Source organism: Ranitomeya variabilis, chromosome 2 (genome assembly GCF_051348905.1).
Source record: "Ranitomeya variabilis isolate aRanVar5 chromosome 2, aRanVar5.hap1, whole genome shotgun sequence".
In the NCBI taxonomy this organism is placed as follows: Eukaryota; Metazoa; Chordata; class Amphibia; order Anura; family Dendrobatidae; genus Ranitomeya; species Ranitomeya variabilis.
In genome coordinates, this window is record NC_135233.1 from 1,075,267,451 (window position 1) to 1,075,283,986 (window position 16,536).

General features: G+C 42.5%; 1 protein-coding gene across 2 annotated transcripts in view; it reads right to left on the minus strand.

The window, feature by feature from the left end:
- LOC143808691 (cytochrome P450 2K1-like) overlaps positions 1 to 16,536 on the minus strand; it is a 1,051,026-nt gene that overhangs the window by 879,538 nt on the left and 154,952 nt on the right. Inside the window, exons 9-10 of one of the 2 annotated variants that reach the window (XM_077291608.1) lie at positions 10,919 to 11,060; positions 8,464 to 8,995 (exon numbers count right to left, since the gene is read on the minus strand). The exons of the other annotated variant lie outside the window; for it this stretch is intronic. Coding sequence (XP_077147723.1) covers positions 8,817 to 8,995; positions 10,919 to 11,060 — 321 coding nt within the window. The 3' untranslated portion in view covers positions 8,464 to 8,816. Of the gene's footprint in view, positions 1 to 8,463; positions 8,996 to 10,918; positions 11,061 to 16,536 lie in introns of those variants that run through there. 2 annotated transcript variants of the gene reach the window in all.

The following is a 16,536-nucleotide window of genomic DNA, read 5'->3' on the forward strand; positions in this document are numbered from 1 at the left end:
AGGGTTATGGTTACGGTAGGGATTAGGGTTAGGGTTAGGTTTTCAATTAGGGTTAGGTTTGGGATTAGGGTTATGGGTGTGTTGAGATGAGGGTTAGGTTTGTGGTTAGGGTTAGGATTAGGGGTGTGTTGGGGTTAGGGTTGTGATTAGGGTTATGGTTAGGGTAGTTATTAGGGTTAGGGGTGTATTGGGGTTAGGGTTGTGATTAGGATTATGGTTAGGGATGGGATTAGGGGTGTCTTGGGGTTAGGGATTGAGATAGAGTTGGGGTTTTCCTCTGTTTAGGTACATCAGGGGGTGTCCATACGCGACATGGCTCCATCATTGATTCCTAAGAGGGGGATTGTGATGGAAATATATATATTTCATATAAGACTCACTTGCATATCACTTGCATATTCACTATTCACTTGCATGCTCATATTTACTAACAGCTCATATATACATTGTAATCAATTGCTTAAAACGGCCACAGCGCACACAAGGATAGATTTATCGTAACCAAATTTTCATAACACTTATGGGGGTTCTGGTGGTCTTGCACCTCAGGGGCTCTGCCAATGTAACATAGCACCCTCAACCAAGTGCAGCAAAATATGCACTGTAATATGGCCTATCTTCTCTTCTGAGGTTTGTACTGTGCCTCAAAAGTAGTTTTTTTTTACCACATATGAGGCACCCATGAACTCAGGAGAAATTGCACAACAAATTTTGGTGTCCATTTTCTCCTTTTACCCTTACAAAGGTACAACATTTTGAGACAAACTGATTTTTGCAGGAAAAATGTGATTTTTTTATTTTCAAAACCAAACGTTATAAACTTCAGTGAAGCACCTGGGGGTTATGGGTGCTCAATACACATCTAGATAAATTCCGAAAGGGAAATTGTGTCACGTGTTGAGGGTTTCCACTGTTTATGCACATCAGGAGCTCTTCGGGAGCTCTCCAAACGTGACATGGCGTCCATTCGTTATTCAAACCATCAAATGTCTTTACTTCTCTTTCAAGCCCTGCCGTGTGCCCAAACAGTTCTTTTCCTCAACATGTTGGTAATCGGCGTACTCAGGAGAAATTGTGCAACAAATTTTATGGAGCAATTCCTTCTGTTACCCTTAATAAAATGCAAAATTTGCAGCTAAAATTTATTTAAATGTGAAAAATGTGATTTTTTTTTTATTTTCATGGCTCAACTTCTGTGAAGTACCAGGGGGATCAAGGTCCTCAATACACACCTACATAATTTCCATATGGGGTCTAGTTTCCAAAATGGGGACACTTGTGTGGGATTTCTACTGTTTAGTCACATCAGAGGCTCTCCAAACATGATATGACGTCCGCTAATTATGCCAGCAAATTTTACATTCAAAAAGTCAAATGGGGCTCCAAACCTTCCGAGACCTGCTGTGTGGCCAAACAGTGGTTTTCCCCCACATGTGGGGCATTGGCATGCCCAGTAGAATTTGCACAACAAATTGTATGGTCCATTTTCTACTGGTACCCTTGCAAAATTAAAAACAAATTAGGTTTAAAGGAATTTTTTGTGAAATTTAATGTTAATGTTTACTTTTTCCATCCACATTACAAAAATTCCTGTGGAGCACCTGAAGGATTGGTAAACTTCTTGAAATTGTTTTTGAGTACCTCGAGGGGCACTGTTTTTAGAATGGTGTCACTTTTGTGTATTTTCTGTCATATAGGCCCTTCAAAGTCTCATCAAATGTGAAGTGGTTCCTAAAAAAAATTGTTTTGCAAATTTTGTTGTAAAAATGAAAAATAAATAGTCAAATATTAAGCCTTATAACTTCCTAATGGAAAATATATATTTTTCAAAATTTGTGTTGATGTAAAGTAGACCTGTGGGAAATGTTATTTATTAACTATTTTGAGAAATATAACTCTCTGATTAAAGGGCATGCAAATTAAAATGTTTAAAATTGCTAAATTTTTGCCAAATTAACGATTTTTTTCACAAATAAATGCAAGTCATATCAAAGAAATGTTACCACTATCATTGAGTACAATATGTCAAAAGAAAACAATTTCAGAATCTGTGGGATCTAAGCATTACATCTTTTAGATGCACCTATTCTAGCGCTTTGTCCGACTCTTCCCGCTTGCTCTGGCGCAGTAGAAAGTGTGGTAGTGGCTGTGGAGTTGATTTCAGCTGTTTTATAGACTTTAACTTTAAGCCCACAGATTAGTAATGGGGAATGTTTTACTTGAAAAAAAGACTCTTATTGAAATAAAAATAAAACTTTACTCACCTTACGCATAATCCATTGAAGCCCTTGTCACCTGTAAAAAAATTTGAAAATAATTAACAACCAACTCGCTTCACATCTAATCTACTAATGCCCATGTCCCCTGCAAAAGAATAAAAAAAATAATAAACAGATCCATTACATGTCCTATGTGAAGATAATCCATACTGTTCCATGACGATCCAAATGATTTGGATAGTGGTTACATCATTAATGCAACACTTAGGCTCCTGTCAGTGGGTTCCGGCTGGTGGGAATAGTGGTTACATCTCTGATGTGACCGCAATCCAAATCATCTTCACGTCAGACAAAGGAGAGATATGGTTGTTTATTATTTTCTGTCTTTTACAGGGTGCAAGAGCTTCAATGAAATAGGGATAAGGTAAGTATAACTTTGCTTTTTATCTTTAAATAAATTAGTAAAACAAGGTGTTGATCTTTATTTAAAAAAAGGATTTTATTTTTGCTGTGTGTTTATTTCCAAACTTACTATGGGGTTAGTAATGGGGCCGTATTATAGATGCCTCTTCATTACTAACCCTTGGGCTTGATGTTGGTTGCCAATACAAAGCTGATATAAACCCCATAACTATTATCCCACTTGCCACCACAGCACAAATGGAAAGTGCGAGGTTAAGCTCCAGATTTGGACATCTTATTGATGCTCCATTTCTTGGGTGGCTGAGGGCTGATCTTCTTGGCCTATCAGGAGGGCCAATTCCCTGGCTATTAAGATCAGTCCACAACTGTCTGTTTAGCCTTTTCTGGTTTGAAATTATGGGATGACCCTATGTATTTTTTTTTCTGGAATCCCCATAAAATAGCCAGTAAAGACTAACCAAACAGTTGTGAGATGATATTAATAGCCTTGGAACCTTGATGGCTATTGCCCTCCTTCCCAGAATATTAAAATCAGTCCTTAGCTTTCCATCTGCTGCTTATGAAAATTATGGTGGACCCCACACTATTTTCATTTATTTTTTTTATTTATCAAAAAGTCTAGTAAAATACATGCTCAATGTAACTTTAGTTCACAGCCTCCAGGTGTTACAACAGCTGGAAACTCCAGTAACCTTAAAATGTCCCTCAAAGTTTCCATGAGGGCTTGAAGCCTCCCAGCTGCCAGGAGACTCAATTGCTGAGAACTCTGTTAATCTCAGTTCAAGTCACCGGATGTCACAAAATCTCCAGTGCGTAACTGTTGAATGCCAGAGTGTCAGAATTGCAGGCGTTCATCAGTTTGGCACTGGCACTTGCAAAGGAAAAGAAACAGTTGTTATGATGTGACCTTACTGTTCTTATTAACCCCTTAATCCCATTTGACGTACTATCCCATCAAGGTGACCTGGGACATAATTCCCTCTACCGTGCACTCAAACAGGGGTTTACCCCAACATATGGGGTATCACCATACTCAGGAAAAATTGGACAACAACATCTACAGTCCAATTTCTCTAGTTACCCTTGGGAAAATAAAAATTTGGGGGGCTATAAAAACATTTTTGTAGGAAAAAAATGATTTTTTATTTTCACGGCTCTGAGTTATAAACTGTAGTGAAATACTTGGGGGTTCAAAGTTCTCACAACACATCTACATAAGTTCCTTGGGGGGTCTGGGTTCCAATATGGGGTCACTTATGGGGGGTTTCTACTGTTTAGGTACATCAGGGGCTCTGCAAATGCAATGTGATGCCTGCAGACCAATCCATCTAAGTCTGCATTCCAAATGGCGCTCCTTCCCTTCCGAGCTCTGCTATGCGCCCAAACGGTGGTTGCCCCCACATATGGGGTATCAGCGTACTAAAGACAAATTGCACAACAAAGTTTGGCATCCAATTTCTCCTGTTACCCTTGGGAAAATACAAAACTGGGGCTAAAAAATAATTTTTGTGGAAAAAAAAAAGAATTTTTATTTTCACAGCTCTGCGTTATTAACTACAACAACTTCCGGTGTCCAATTTCTCTTGGTACCCTTGGGAAAATGAAAATTCTGGGGGCTAAAAAAACATTTTTGTAGGAAAAAAATGATTTTTTATTTTCACGGCTCTGCGTTATTAACTATAGTGAAACACTTGGGAGTTCAAAGTTCTCACAACACATCTACATAAGTTCCTTGGGGGGTCTAGGTTCTAATATGGGATCACTTCTGGGAGGTTTTTACTGTTTAGGTACCTCAGGGGCTCTGCAAATGCAACGTGATGCCTGCAGACCAATCCATCTAAGTCTGCATTCCAAATGGCACTCCTTCCCTTCAGAGCTCTGCCATGCACCCAAACAGTGGTTACCCCCCCACATATGGGGTATCAGCATACTCAAGACAAATTGCACAACAAAGTTTGGCATCCAATTTCTCCTGTTACCCTTGGGAAAATACAAAACTGGGGGCTAAAAAATAATTTTTGTGGAAAAAAAAAAGAATTTTTATTTTCACAGCTCTGCGTCATAAACTGTAGTGAAACACTTGGTGGTTCAAAGCTCTCAAAGCACACCTAGATAAGATCCTTAGGGGGTCTACTATCCAAAATGGTGTCACTTGTGGGGGGTTTCAATGTGTAGGCACTTCTGGGGCTCTCCAAATGCAACATGGCGTCCCATCTTAATTCCAGCCAATTTTGCATTGAAAAGTCAAATGGCGCTCCTTCCCTTCCGAGCTCTGCCATGCACCCAAACAGTGGTTTACCCCTACATATGGGGTATCAGCATACTGAGGACAAATTACACAACAACCTTTGGGGTACAATTTTTTTCTTGTAACCTTCGGAAAATAAATAATTGGGGGTGAAAATTCATTTTTGTGAAAAAATATTATTTTTTATTTTTACGGCTCTACATTATAAAGTTCTGTGAAGCACTTGGTGGGTAAAAGTGCTCACCACACATCTACATAAGTTCCTTAGGGGGTCTACTTTCCAAAATAGTGTCATTTGTGGGGGGTTTCAATATTTAGGCACGTTAGTGGCTCTCCAAACGCAACATGGCGTCCCATCTCTATTACAGCCAATTTTGCATTGAAAAGTCACATTTTGCTCCTTCCCTTCTGAGCTCTGCCATGCGCCCAAACAGTGGTTTACCCCCACATATGGGGTATTGGGGCACTCAGGACAAATTGTACAACAACTTTTGGGGTCCATTTTATCGTGTTACCCTGGGTAAAATAAAACCAATTGGAGCTGAATTAAATTTTTTGTGAAACAAAATTAAATGTTTCATTTTTTTTTAAACATTTCAAAAATTCCTGTGAAGCACCAGAAGGGTTAATAAACTTCTTGAATGTGGTTTTGAGCACCTTGAGGGGTGCAATTTTTAGAATGGTGTCACACTTGGTTATTTTCTATCATATAGACCCCCTCAAAATGACTTCAAATGTGATGTGGTTCCTAAAAAAAGTAGAGTTGTAAAAATGAGAAATTGCTGGTCAACTTTTAACTGTTATAACTCCCTAAGGCTACGTTCACATTTGCATTGTTGGGTGCAGCGTCGGCGACGCAATTAACAACGCATGTACACAACGCAGCGTTTTGCGACTCATGCGTTGTCATAAGATAGTATGGAACAGGAATTTCGGCGCAGGGAAAACGCTACAAGTAGCGTCCTCTGCGCCCATCTTGTGCGTCAATATGACGCATGCATCGTAAAAGGCATTACAACGCATACCGGCGCATGTCCATGCGCCCCCCATGTTAAAGATAGGGGCGCATGACGCATGCGTCGGAACAACGCGAATGTGAACGTAGCCTAATGAAAAATTTTGTTTCCAAAATCATGCTGATGTAAAGTAGACATGTGGGAAATGTTACTTATTAAGTATTTTGTGTGACATATCTCTGTGATTTAAGGGCATAAAAATTCAAAGTTGGAAAATTGTGAAATTTTCAACATTTTCGCCAAATTTCCATTTTTTTTTCACAAATAAATGCAGGTAATATCTAAGAAATTTTACCAATTTTACAATATTTCTCAAGAAAACAGTGTCAGAATCACCGAGATCCGTTGAAGCGTTCCAGAGTTATAACCTCATAAAAGGTCATTGGTCAGAATTGTAAAAATTGGCCCGGGCATTAATGAGCAAACCACCCTCGGGGCTTAAGGGGTTAATGACTTTAATCACATCAGCAGGATTTTACTAAATAAACTACAAGAATTGTCAGGTTGACAGTGTTAAACTGGTTAAAATGATACCTGGGGTGAAGAAATCTGTTGTGTAGTTCTTGTGTAGTCAAAGTTAGAAGTTTTTCAGTTAATTAATGATATGGTTTGCTCTGCAGTGGGACTGTAGGCAGAGTCTTATCTTCCTGCTCTACACCATAGAAACCAAGAAAAGGCCAGCCCTCAGGCCCGCCCCAAACTACAAACATGTTCCTTATCATTGAGACAGAGCGATATGCAGACTGTGCTTCCGGATGGGCCTATAGGTAGGTCTTTCGCTGGTTTCTCTTGCTTAGAGCAGGAAGATAAGACCTGTCTACAATCCCGCCACATAAAATGGGCATATCATTAACTGAAAACTTCTAACACTGATTACAAAGAAGTACAATACAGGTTTCTTCATCCCAAGTATCATTGTAATCAGTTTAATACTGCCAACCTGACAATGCCTGTAGTTTACCTAGCAAACTCCTGCTAACAGGTTTGCTCTAAAAAAATTGAAAAAAAAAATGGGTGGGTATCCCTCATAGTTTTTAGAGGCAGCAGAGGGAAAGCTTATTGGTGAGGACTGATATTATTATTCTGGGAAGGAGGGCATAACAAAATCCATTTGTGAAGAAGTTATGCAATGCAAATACAGTATAATGTACCTTATTATGTTCTGGGGTCTGTAAAGACCCCAGAGAAGAATAAATATAAAATCTAAAAAATTAAAATAAATACACTCACTCTGCTCTCATCTTTCTGGCCACTACGCTACTCACTGCCATCCGTCCGAGCCTCACCTCATGCAAAATCTACTTGCATTGGATTCTTTGGGCCTCTAAAACTGTGCCAGACTTCTGACTGCCATTGCACCCAGGAGGGCTCCGCACATGCACGCTGAAGAATAACAGACTCATGACATAATGACGTGCAACAAGACCTTTCTTTTTGCATGTGCAGAGCCGCCGCAGGCACCAAGTCCAGCACAGTGTGAGAGGCCCGAAAATTCCAATGCAAGCGGCGGAGGATCATTAGATGTGACATTGACTGGACAGGTGGAGGTGAGCGGCAGAGGGGCCATTGAGGTTTTTATAACTTTTTCATGGCCGTTTATGGCTCACAAAAGTGGTGGCCAGCAGCTGTCAGCTTGTTGATTTTTTGCCGAAGCGAATTACAAAAAATACCGCATTTTTACAAAAATTGAATTTTGTAAAATTCAAGTTGGATTCAATTCCACTTTAATTTATGTTGTCATCTTCAGTAAGCAGTGATTAAACAAGCAATTTTTATTTAGACATTTAGAAAAAATGGCAGTAATACATTTGAAAATACTACCCATAAAAATGATTTTTATGGTTATAATGTGAGTAATTTCAGTCCTGTAAATATAAAAAAAAGACAACACATATAGGTGAAGAATGATAAAATGTGAACTATAATTTGTGCTGTTATAAAATCACTGACAGAAGGCGTTTGCGCAGCAGTAAGAATCTTGTGCTAGAAAAAAATATGATAATTTGCAAACATCAGATGGAAATATGTTAAACAATAGTTAAAATAATTAGTGAAACTTGTTGTATACTAAAAATACTAAAAAAGGGTGGATGGTAAAGATGAATTTGCCATCAATTTCTTTCAATTTATTTTGTGTCAATCTAGTGGGGGACTATTTACCAGGTTTAAAAGGGTTGGGAAGGGTTTAAGTAAAGAAAACAAAAAATCAATGCTCACTAGAGGTAATTCAAGCTTTTGAATTCTTAATTTGATAGTTTTGCCATATTATACCCATTACAATATGAAGCATCAGGTCGATTTCCCACTACTGCTCTAATCATTCTGTATGGGACCAAGAGCAGTTCTCGTAAGCCCAACAGGGAGTTCATGGAGAGGTGCCCGTGTATATCTATTCCAAAGAGGATAGACGTGTCTTGTTCTGCTATTGGGTGTGGTCCCCACCAATTAGTAAATTCTCATCTTGTATTGACTTACTTGGTGAGAGACTGGGAGAGTAGCTCGATTCTCTCCTGTAACCTCTAGTCCAGAGAGTCCCAGGCTTCATTTAGGACACAAGTGACATTTTACATATTTTTAATGATCTGAACTTGCCCTCTCAATATTCACAGATTGGGTGCAATGTAGTATCATTATACATGTCAATTCCTCATCAGGTGGCTATAAGTGCATTCTATTTCCATTTAAAATAATACATTGTTTTTTCACACATCTTTAAAATTATATCAATTATGTTGTTTAATTCTTGATTACAACAATTACTTTAGCTTCAATGCCCTGTTCTGCAAAGGGTTGTGGTTCCCAGTGGCTGGAGCCCCCCAATTAATAAATGATCACTTAATCTGTGGTTTGATGATAACTTGTTTTCACAGGAGAACCTTTTAAGGTTTTTCAGTGTAAGTGACAAAGTGATCACACACGAGGAATAGCACACATCTTATAGGGCATTGGACTGGCTGTGAATCCAACTGCAGGAGTCAGGTCTAGTGTAACACCAGGAGGAGCCTTAAATGTGAAGTTCTGCAGCAGTCTCGTGAAGAACATGTACAGCTCCATTTTAGCCAAGCTTTCTCCAGCGCAACTTCTCTTACCTACAGCAATGAAATATGTGGAAAAAGATAAAAAGTTGATATTGTTTCATGGCTAAAGCAAAAGATACAATGTCATTTTAAAATGGGCTATTCTAATAAAATTATAAGTTGGCGATTCCAATCTGAAATTCATAGTTTAAAGGGAATACTTTGCACAGACTAAATATCAGGCAATTTTATTATCATCAAGGATTCTGTACCTTAAAAATATGCTACAAATGTAATTATTAATTATTTAAAATTAACACATAAATGTACAATTTAGAACCACAAGCATCAAAAATGTTAAATGGAGATAACTGAAAAGAACACACCAGGAAGAAACAGTGCCTTACCCTATAGAGTCCCTGTAATATCTCTGCCTGACTGCGGAGGTTGGCACCCTATGCCAGCGCAAACGGCACCCCCATGATTTAAGGTACCGTCACACTAAACGATATCGCTAGCGATCCGTGACGTTGCAGCGTCCTGGCTAGCGATATCGTTTAGTTTGACACGCAGCAGCGATCAGGATCCTGCTGTGATGTCGCTGGTCGCTGAATAAAGTCCAGAACTTTATTTGGTCGTCCGATCGCCGTGTATCGTTGTGTTTGACACCAAAAGCAACGATACCAGCGATGTTTTACACTGGTAACCAGGGTAAACATCGGGTTACTAAGCGCAGGGCCGCGCTTAGTAACCCGATGTTTACCCTGGTTACCAGCGTAAAAGTAAAAAAAACAAACAGTACATGCTCACCTGCACGTCCCCCAGCGTCTGCTTCCTGCTCTGACTGAGATCCGGCCCTAAAGTGAAAGTGAAAGCACAGCGGTGACGTCACCGCTGTGCTGTTAGGGCCGGAGCTCAGTCAGTGTCAGGAAGCAGACGCTGGGGGACGCGCAGGTGAGCATGTACTGTTTGTTTTTTTTACTTTTACGCTGGTAACCAGGGTAAACATCGGGTTACTAAGCGCGGCCCTGCGCTTAGCAACCCGATGTTTACCCTGGTTACCCGGGGACCTCGGCATCGTTGGTCGCTGGAGAGCGGTCTGTGTGACAGCTCTCCAGCGATCAAACAGCGACGCTACAGCGATCGGCATCGTTGTCGCTATCGCTGCAGCATCGCTTAATGTGACGGTACCTTTACTCTACTGGCCCTATTATGGACAAATGAAACCATCATTAGCCAAGTAAAATCACGAGACAACCAGGTAAAGTGCCCAATGTATCCACATAGCATTTATCAGAAGTGACTAAACCAAATTGTTCAATAAGATAAATTATACCCACTTCACAAAAAAATGTCATGTATCTGCATGGTTAATACTGTGCTTTTTCATTATAGGCCAATGCGGACATATGCAACTAATGAGGATAGCAATAAATTCAGTCTGCAGAAACATCTGGTCAGAACAAGGAGACTATTGACTATTAAACTCCATCCAACTAGATACAATTGAAGCACGTAGCACTTAGATGCCATTGTGTAAGGCACTGTTCCCGCCTGGTGTGTTCTTTTCAGTGATCTCCCTTTAAGATTTTTTGTTGATGACGGTGGTTCTAATTTGTATGTTTTGTGTGGTAACTTTAAATAATTAGTAAAAGTTACATTTTAGCATATCTTTTAAGATGCAGAATTCTTGCAATGAAAAAATTGTCTGATTCCAATCTTACCACTTTTCGAGCACCCAACTTTTAAATATGGAGGCACAACCATCCTTGCCCCACAGATGCCCCAAAGGGAGGAATCTGCCCCATGCAGTTTTTAAAATTTTCCCAAACCATAACCAACATAAATAAAAAATGTACCCTCATGGTACAGCCTCATAGGGAGATTTAAAAACATTTCTATTAATTTAGTAAATGTGATGATGGAGAAATGTTCTTATTTGCTCTAATCTCCCCTCCAAAGTGCTAAAAGAAGACATCTGAAAGAATAACTCACCGGCTGAAAAAGGAATGAACGCTTCTTTCCTTACAAATTTTCCACTGGAATCCAAAAAGTGTTCTGGGTAAAACTCGTCGGCTTTTACAAAGTGATCCTTATCATAAAGTATGGAGGTCAGCAGTGGGATCACCTGGATTCCCTGAAAGTTTGAACATTTGCATAAGTCATATTTAATTGGGACCGCCACTCCTTAGGCTTTATTTATTTAAAGGGAATCTGTCATCAAGTTTTTGCTTCCTCATCTGACAGCAGCATAATGCAGGCAAAGAGACCTTAAATCCAAATATCCACTTAGTTTACTGGGTGCAGAAGTTCTGACATAATCAGAGTTAAGTGTGAAGCAGAGCTGAGAAAGCTGCCCTCACCCCCACCACAGCTAACCCCACCCCCACCATGCTCAGTATTTACATTGTCTATTGACATGTCAATGTCAAAAGAAAAATGAAAACCTTATGGGCCTTGGAATGCAGCAGCAAAAATAAATAAATATATATACATTACAGACCAAACGTTTGGACACACCTTGTTAGGTGTTGAGTTCCCTCCGCTGTTCATGTTGAACCTCAAACCACGTCCACTGCGGTCTCCTATTCTTCTCCAGCCACAGTGGAACCTGCTCAGTGGAGATGTCGGTCCCAGCGTCTGCTGGAGCTGATACTGTGTGGCTGGTTACTGCTGCCTTTCGAGGCTCTGCCCTTGTAGCCAGTACTGACCAGCAGAGAGCAGGCCTTTCTGGGACTAAGTGCCACTTTTCTCATACTGAGCATGCTCACGGGACGACCTCCCATTGGAGGTCGGGGGTCACATGTTCAGGTCCTGTTGCGGTTCCTATTGGACCATCTGGAAGGTCCCGGTCTGCTACTACTATAAAAGGTTTGCATGGCTGTTCGGCCATGCCCTAGTATAAACCTTGGCAATGTGTGTGTGTAGATGAATGACGGTCGATGGATGAAAGCACCTGAATCATTCCCATTCCTCGTGTTGTGGACTGCTCCCGAATGGTGGAAGCTATCTAACGCCCGACAGTGCTATCTGCACACTAAGCACATGTTGCAATGCCCATATCTATGGCACCGTGCGCCATCAGTGCGCTCTCCTGACAACCGTCAGTATAGGGTGGGAATTCCCACTTGAACTGTGCATCTGACTCCAGGTGCAGGCTCAAAAGCCACCGAGGGTGAGAGCCAGTTCAATCATCAGATTAGTGGGGGTGATTCTTAGTGATCCCACTAGTGTTTTGTAGCTGTACCTTGTGACTGCTAACAGGGTGCAGCATATTGTGCCACTCTGTGAAGCAACAGAGCTCGCTACCATTTCGCACGGGGTGAAGTCTAACCCACGTGTAAGCTAAGTGTCCATCCGCCATTACATAGCAGCAGCTACCTTCTCTGCATGGTGGACCCCGGGCTGCGAACGCATCTCGTATCAATCTCTTTATTATTTGGTGCACTCCGCTAGCCCTAACATTATACTAGCGCAAGGGTCTGGCTAGTAATGGCGGACAAACAGCAATTACATTGGTACATCCAGCAACTGGAGGGTAGGTTGGCAGCTCTTGAGCGCACAACCTCGGCTGTGGATGTTACCGCAGTCGCTGTTCAGGCTGCTAGCGTGGCTGCAGCCAGTTTGTCCACTGCCACCCCTGCTCCGACATTATCTCGTCTCCCATTACCAGACAAGTTTGCTGGAGACAGTAAGCTGTGTCGGGGATTTGTGAGCCAGCGCACTATACATCTTGAGCTCCTGGCTACATGCTTTCCCACGGAACGGGTTAAAGTGGGATTCATTTTATCCCTTCTGTCGGGCAGGGCATTGAAGTGGGCAACGCCGCTGTGGGAGCATAATGATCATGTGGTGCAGAGTGCTTCAAGGTTCCTGGACACTCTGAAACAGGTCTTTATGGGACCTCGTGTCACCCATGATTCGGCGCTTCAACTGTTGGCATTAACACAGGGTTCGGCCTCGGTCAGTCATTTTGCCGTCCACTTCCGAACTTTAGCATCAGAGCTGGAGTGGTCGGATAAAGTCCTGATACCAGTGTTTTGGAAAGGAATGGCTGACCATGTTAAGGCCGCCTTGGCCACCAGAGAGATTCCTGCTACACTGGAGGAGCTAATAACTATATCCACTTGCATAGACCTCCATTTTAATGAGCGAAGGTTGGAGCGAGCCCAGTGTAGACAGAGGTTTCGGTTGGCACCTACCTTCGCCAAACCTCTGGAGTCACCTGTCCAGACGTCCGAGCCCTATGAGGCCATGGAGGTTTCTCGTGCAGGTCCTAAGTCCCGTGCTGCTCAAACACTCATGCTCTGTAGTGGCTGCCAGCAGTCAGGACATTATTCAAAAATTGTCTGCTGCGACAGGGAAACGACGGCGTCTAGTAACTATAGGAGGGGGTTCACTAGACTAGACACAGCGGCGTTCTCCTCCAAACTGTCCTTCAAGGGGACAATTACTTTTGGCCCTTCCACTTTTGCAGGTGAGCTTTGTGTGGATTCCGGGGTGGAGGGAAATTTCATGTCTTCTTCCTTTTCTCAATGGCGCGCAATTCCTCTGGTTATGCTAGCCAAACCAGTGACCATAAGATTGGTGAATGGGTCTGCACTACCTTCACAGATCACACATCAGACTATCCCCTTTTCATTAACCATGTCTCCATCTCATCAGGAGATCATCTCCCTTCTCGTCATTCCCAAGGTAATAGATGAGATTCTTCTAGGGATACCTTGGTTGCTTTACCACTCCCCACATATTGAGTGGTCCTCTGGGAGAATACTGGGATGGAGTAAATCCTGTGAAGGTAGATGTCATAGGGAGTGTGTTCAGGTTGCCACTATGGAGATACCCACAGATCTTAGTTCTCTTCCCCAACACTTCTGGTCCTATGCAGATGTTTTCTCCTATTGACCTCTTGCCAGGGGCAGAGCCTCCTCGGAGATGTGTCTATCCCCTGTCTCTCCCAGAGACGGAGGCAATGTCACAGTACATCCAGCAGAATCTGGCAATAGGCTTCATTAGGAAGTCGGTGTCACCTGCGGGGGCGGGGTTCTTCTTCGTGCAGAAGGAGAGCGGAGAATTACGTCCATGTATAGACTACAGGGGTCTTAACGCTATTACCATTAAGAATAAGTACCCTCTTCCCCTGATATCTGAGCTCTTCGATAGGCTCTGGGGAGCTAAGGTATTTACTAAGCTAGATCTGCGGGGTGCTTACAACCTGATTCACATCCGTGAGGGGGACGAGTGGAAGACGTCCTTTAATATCACAGATGGGCACTTTGAATATCTGGTGATGCCCTTTGGGCTCTGTAATGCCCCAGCCGTCTTCCAAGACTTTGTGAACGACATCTACCGGGATATGCTTTCCACCTCAGTGGTGGTCAATCTGGATGATATTCTCACCATCTCTCCAGATATTGATTCCCACCGGAAAGATCTTTGCAGAGTTTTTGATCTCCTATGGGCAAACTCCCCCTACGCAAAGTTGGAGAAGTGTGTGTTTCAGCAAGAGTCCTTGCCTTTCCTGGGCTATATCATCTCAGCCCGGGGATTAGCTATGGATCCTGCCAAGCTACAAGCAGTGATGGACTGGCAGGAACCCCATTCTCTCAAGGCTGTACAGCACTTTATGGGGTTCGTTAATTATTATCGTCAGTTCATCCCCCACTTCTGAACTTTGGTAGCTCCTTTGGTAGCCCTCACCAAGAAGGGAGAAATCCCAAATTGTGGTCAGAAGAGGTCTCCAAAGCCTTCTTATCTGTTAAGTCCCACTTTGCTAGCGCTCCCATTCTATATCGTTCCGATGTAGCTAAGCCTTTTATTATTGAGGTGGATGCCTCATCTTTCGGAGCTGGAGCGACCCTCTTCCAAAAGGATGCTCAAGTATCCTTGCTTCCTTTTATCCAAGACCTTCACTCCAGCAGAGAGGAATTATTCCATTGGAGACAGGGATTTACTAGCAATGAAGTTGGCTTTTTCAGAATGGAGACACCTCCTGGAAGGGGCTCGCTTTCCCTTTCAAGTCTACAATGACCACAAGAATTTAGTATATTTGCAAACAGCCCATCGGCTGAATTCTTGCCAGACAAGATGGTCCCTGTTCTTCTCCCGGTTCCACTTCACCCTTCAATTTCTATCTGGGGAGAAGAACATTCGCGCCAATGTTCTCTCCCGCTCCATGGTGTCATCAAAGGAGGAGGAGGAGCCTCAGTTAATTGTTCCCTCTGAGAGTCTGAGAACTGTGGCTCTGGTGTCGCTAGAGTCTGTGCCCCTGGGAAAGACTTTCCTACCATCCAATTTGTTACCGGAATTTCTCTCTTGGGCTCCCTCGTCCAGGGTGGGTGGAGAATTTGGGATCAAAAGGACATCTGAGCTTCTGGCAAGGACGTACTGGTTGCCGCATATGGCCCGTGAAGTTAGAGACTTTATTCAGGAGTGTGTCTCTCTTCCACAACATATCAGACTTTCACCCACCATGGAAACATTGAAAAAGAACCTGAAGACCTACCTCTTCTGACAAGCCTACAACCTGCAGCAACCACCAGTCAACTAAGCCACTGCATGACCACCTCTCCCATCGCCTACTGTATAGATTGTAGATTGTGAGCCCTCTTGGGCAGGGTCCTCTCTCCCCCTGTACCAGTCATGACTTGTATTGTTTAAGATTACTGTACTTGTTTTTGTTATGTATACCCCTACTCACATGCAAAGTGCCATGGAATAAATGGTGGTATAAAAAATAAATAATAATAATAATAGTGAAGATGCAGTAGCCGAGGACCAAACTGAAGAAGAAAAGGTGATGGATGCGCAACAGTCATGAAATGAAGAGGATAATGATACGCTCTCTGTTGTCTGTGGTTGGCGGGAATGGACGGAGAAAGCAACCTTGAGTGTTACCCCACCACCAACACAGCATGAACTTGGACCTCATGGAAGCGCCCGACATATGAGCAAATTCTTGCTGTACTATCTTCAACATGATGCCCGTCTTCTTAGGGTTAGAAATAGTGCTGTGTTATGACCCCAGTGGACAGGGTCTCAGAGGAACGTGTAAGTCTGCAAGATACAAAAATCCAGCTCATAGGGCTGTGGTAACTGGGTTGACCAAATAGCTACTCCTAACGCCAACACTAGAAGTAGCCGGGGATCATGCCTACGGTGATCGCTAGATGACTCGCGCCAGCCGGAGAATCTAACTACCCCTAGGAGAAGAAAACAAAGACCTCTCTTGCCTCCAGAGAAAGGGACCCCAAAGCAAGATACAAGCCCCCCACAAATAATAACGGTGAGGTAAGAGGAAATGACAAACACAGAAATGAACCAGGTTCAGCAAAGAGAGGCCAGCTTACTAATAGCAGAATATAGCAAGATAACTTATCTGGTCAACAAAAACCCTATAAAAATCCACGCTGGAGATTCAAGAACCCCCGAACCGTCTAACGGTCCGGGGGGAGAACACCAGCCCCCTAGAGCTTCCAGCAAAGGTCAGGATACAGATAGGAACAAGCTGGACAAAAATACCAAACAAAACAAAAGCAAAAAGCAAAGAAGCAGACTTAGCTTGAAAAACAGGAACCAGGATCAGAGGAAAAGAGCACAACAGATTAGCTCTG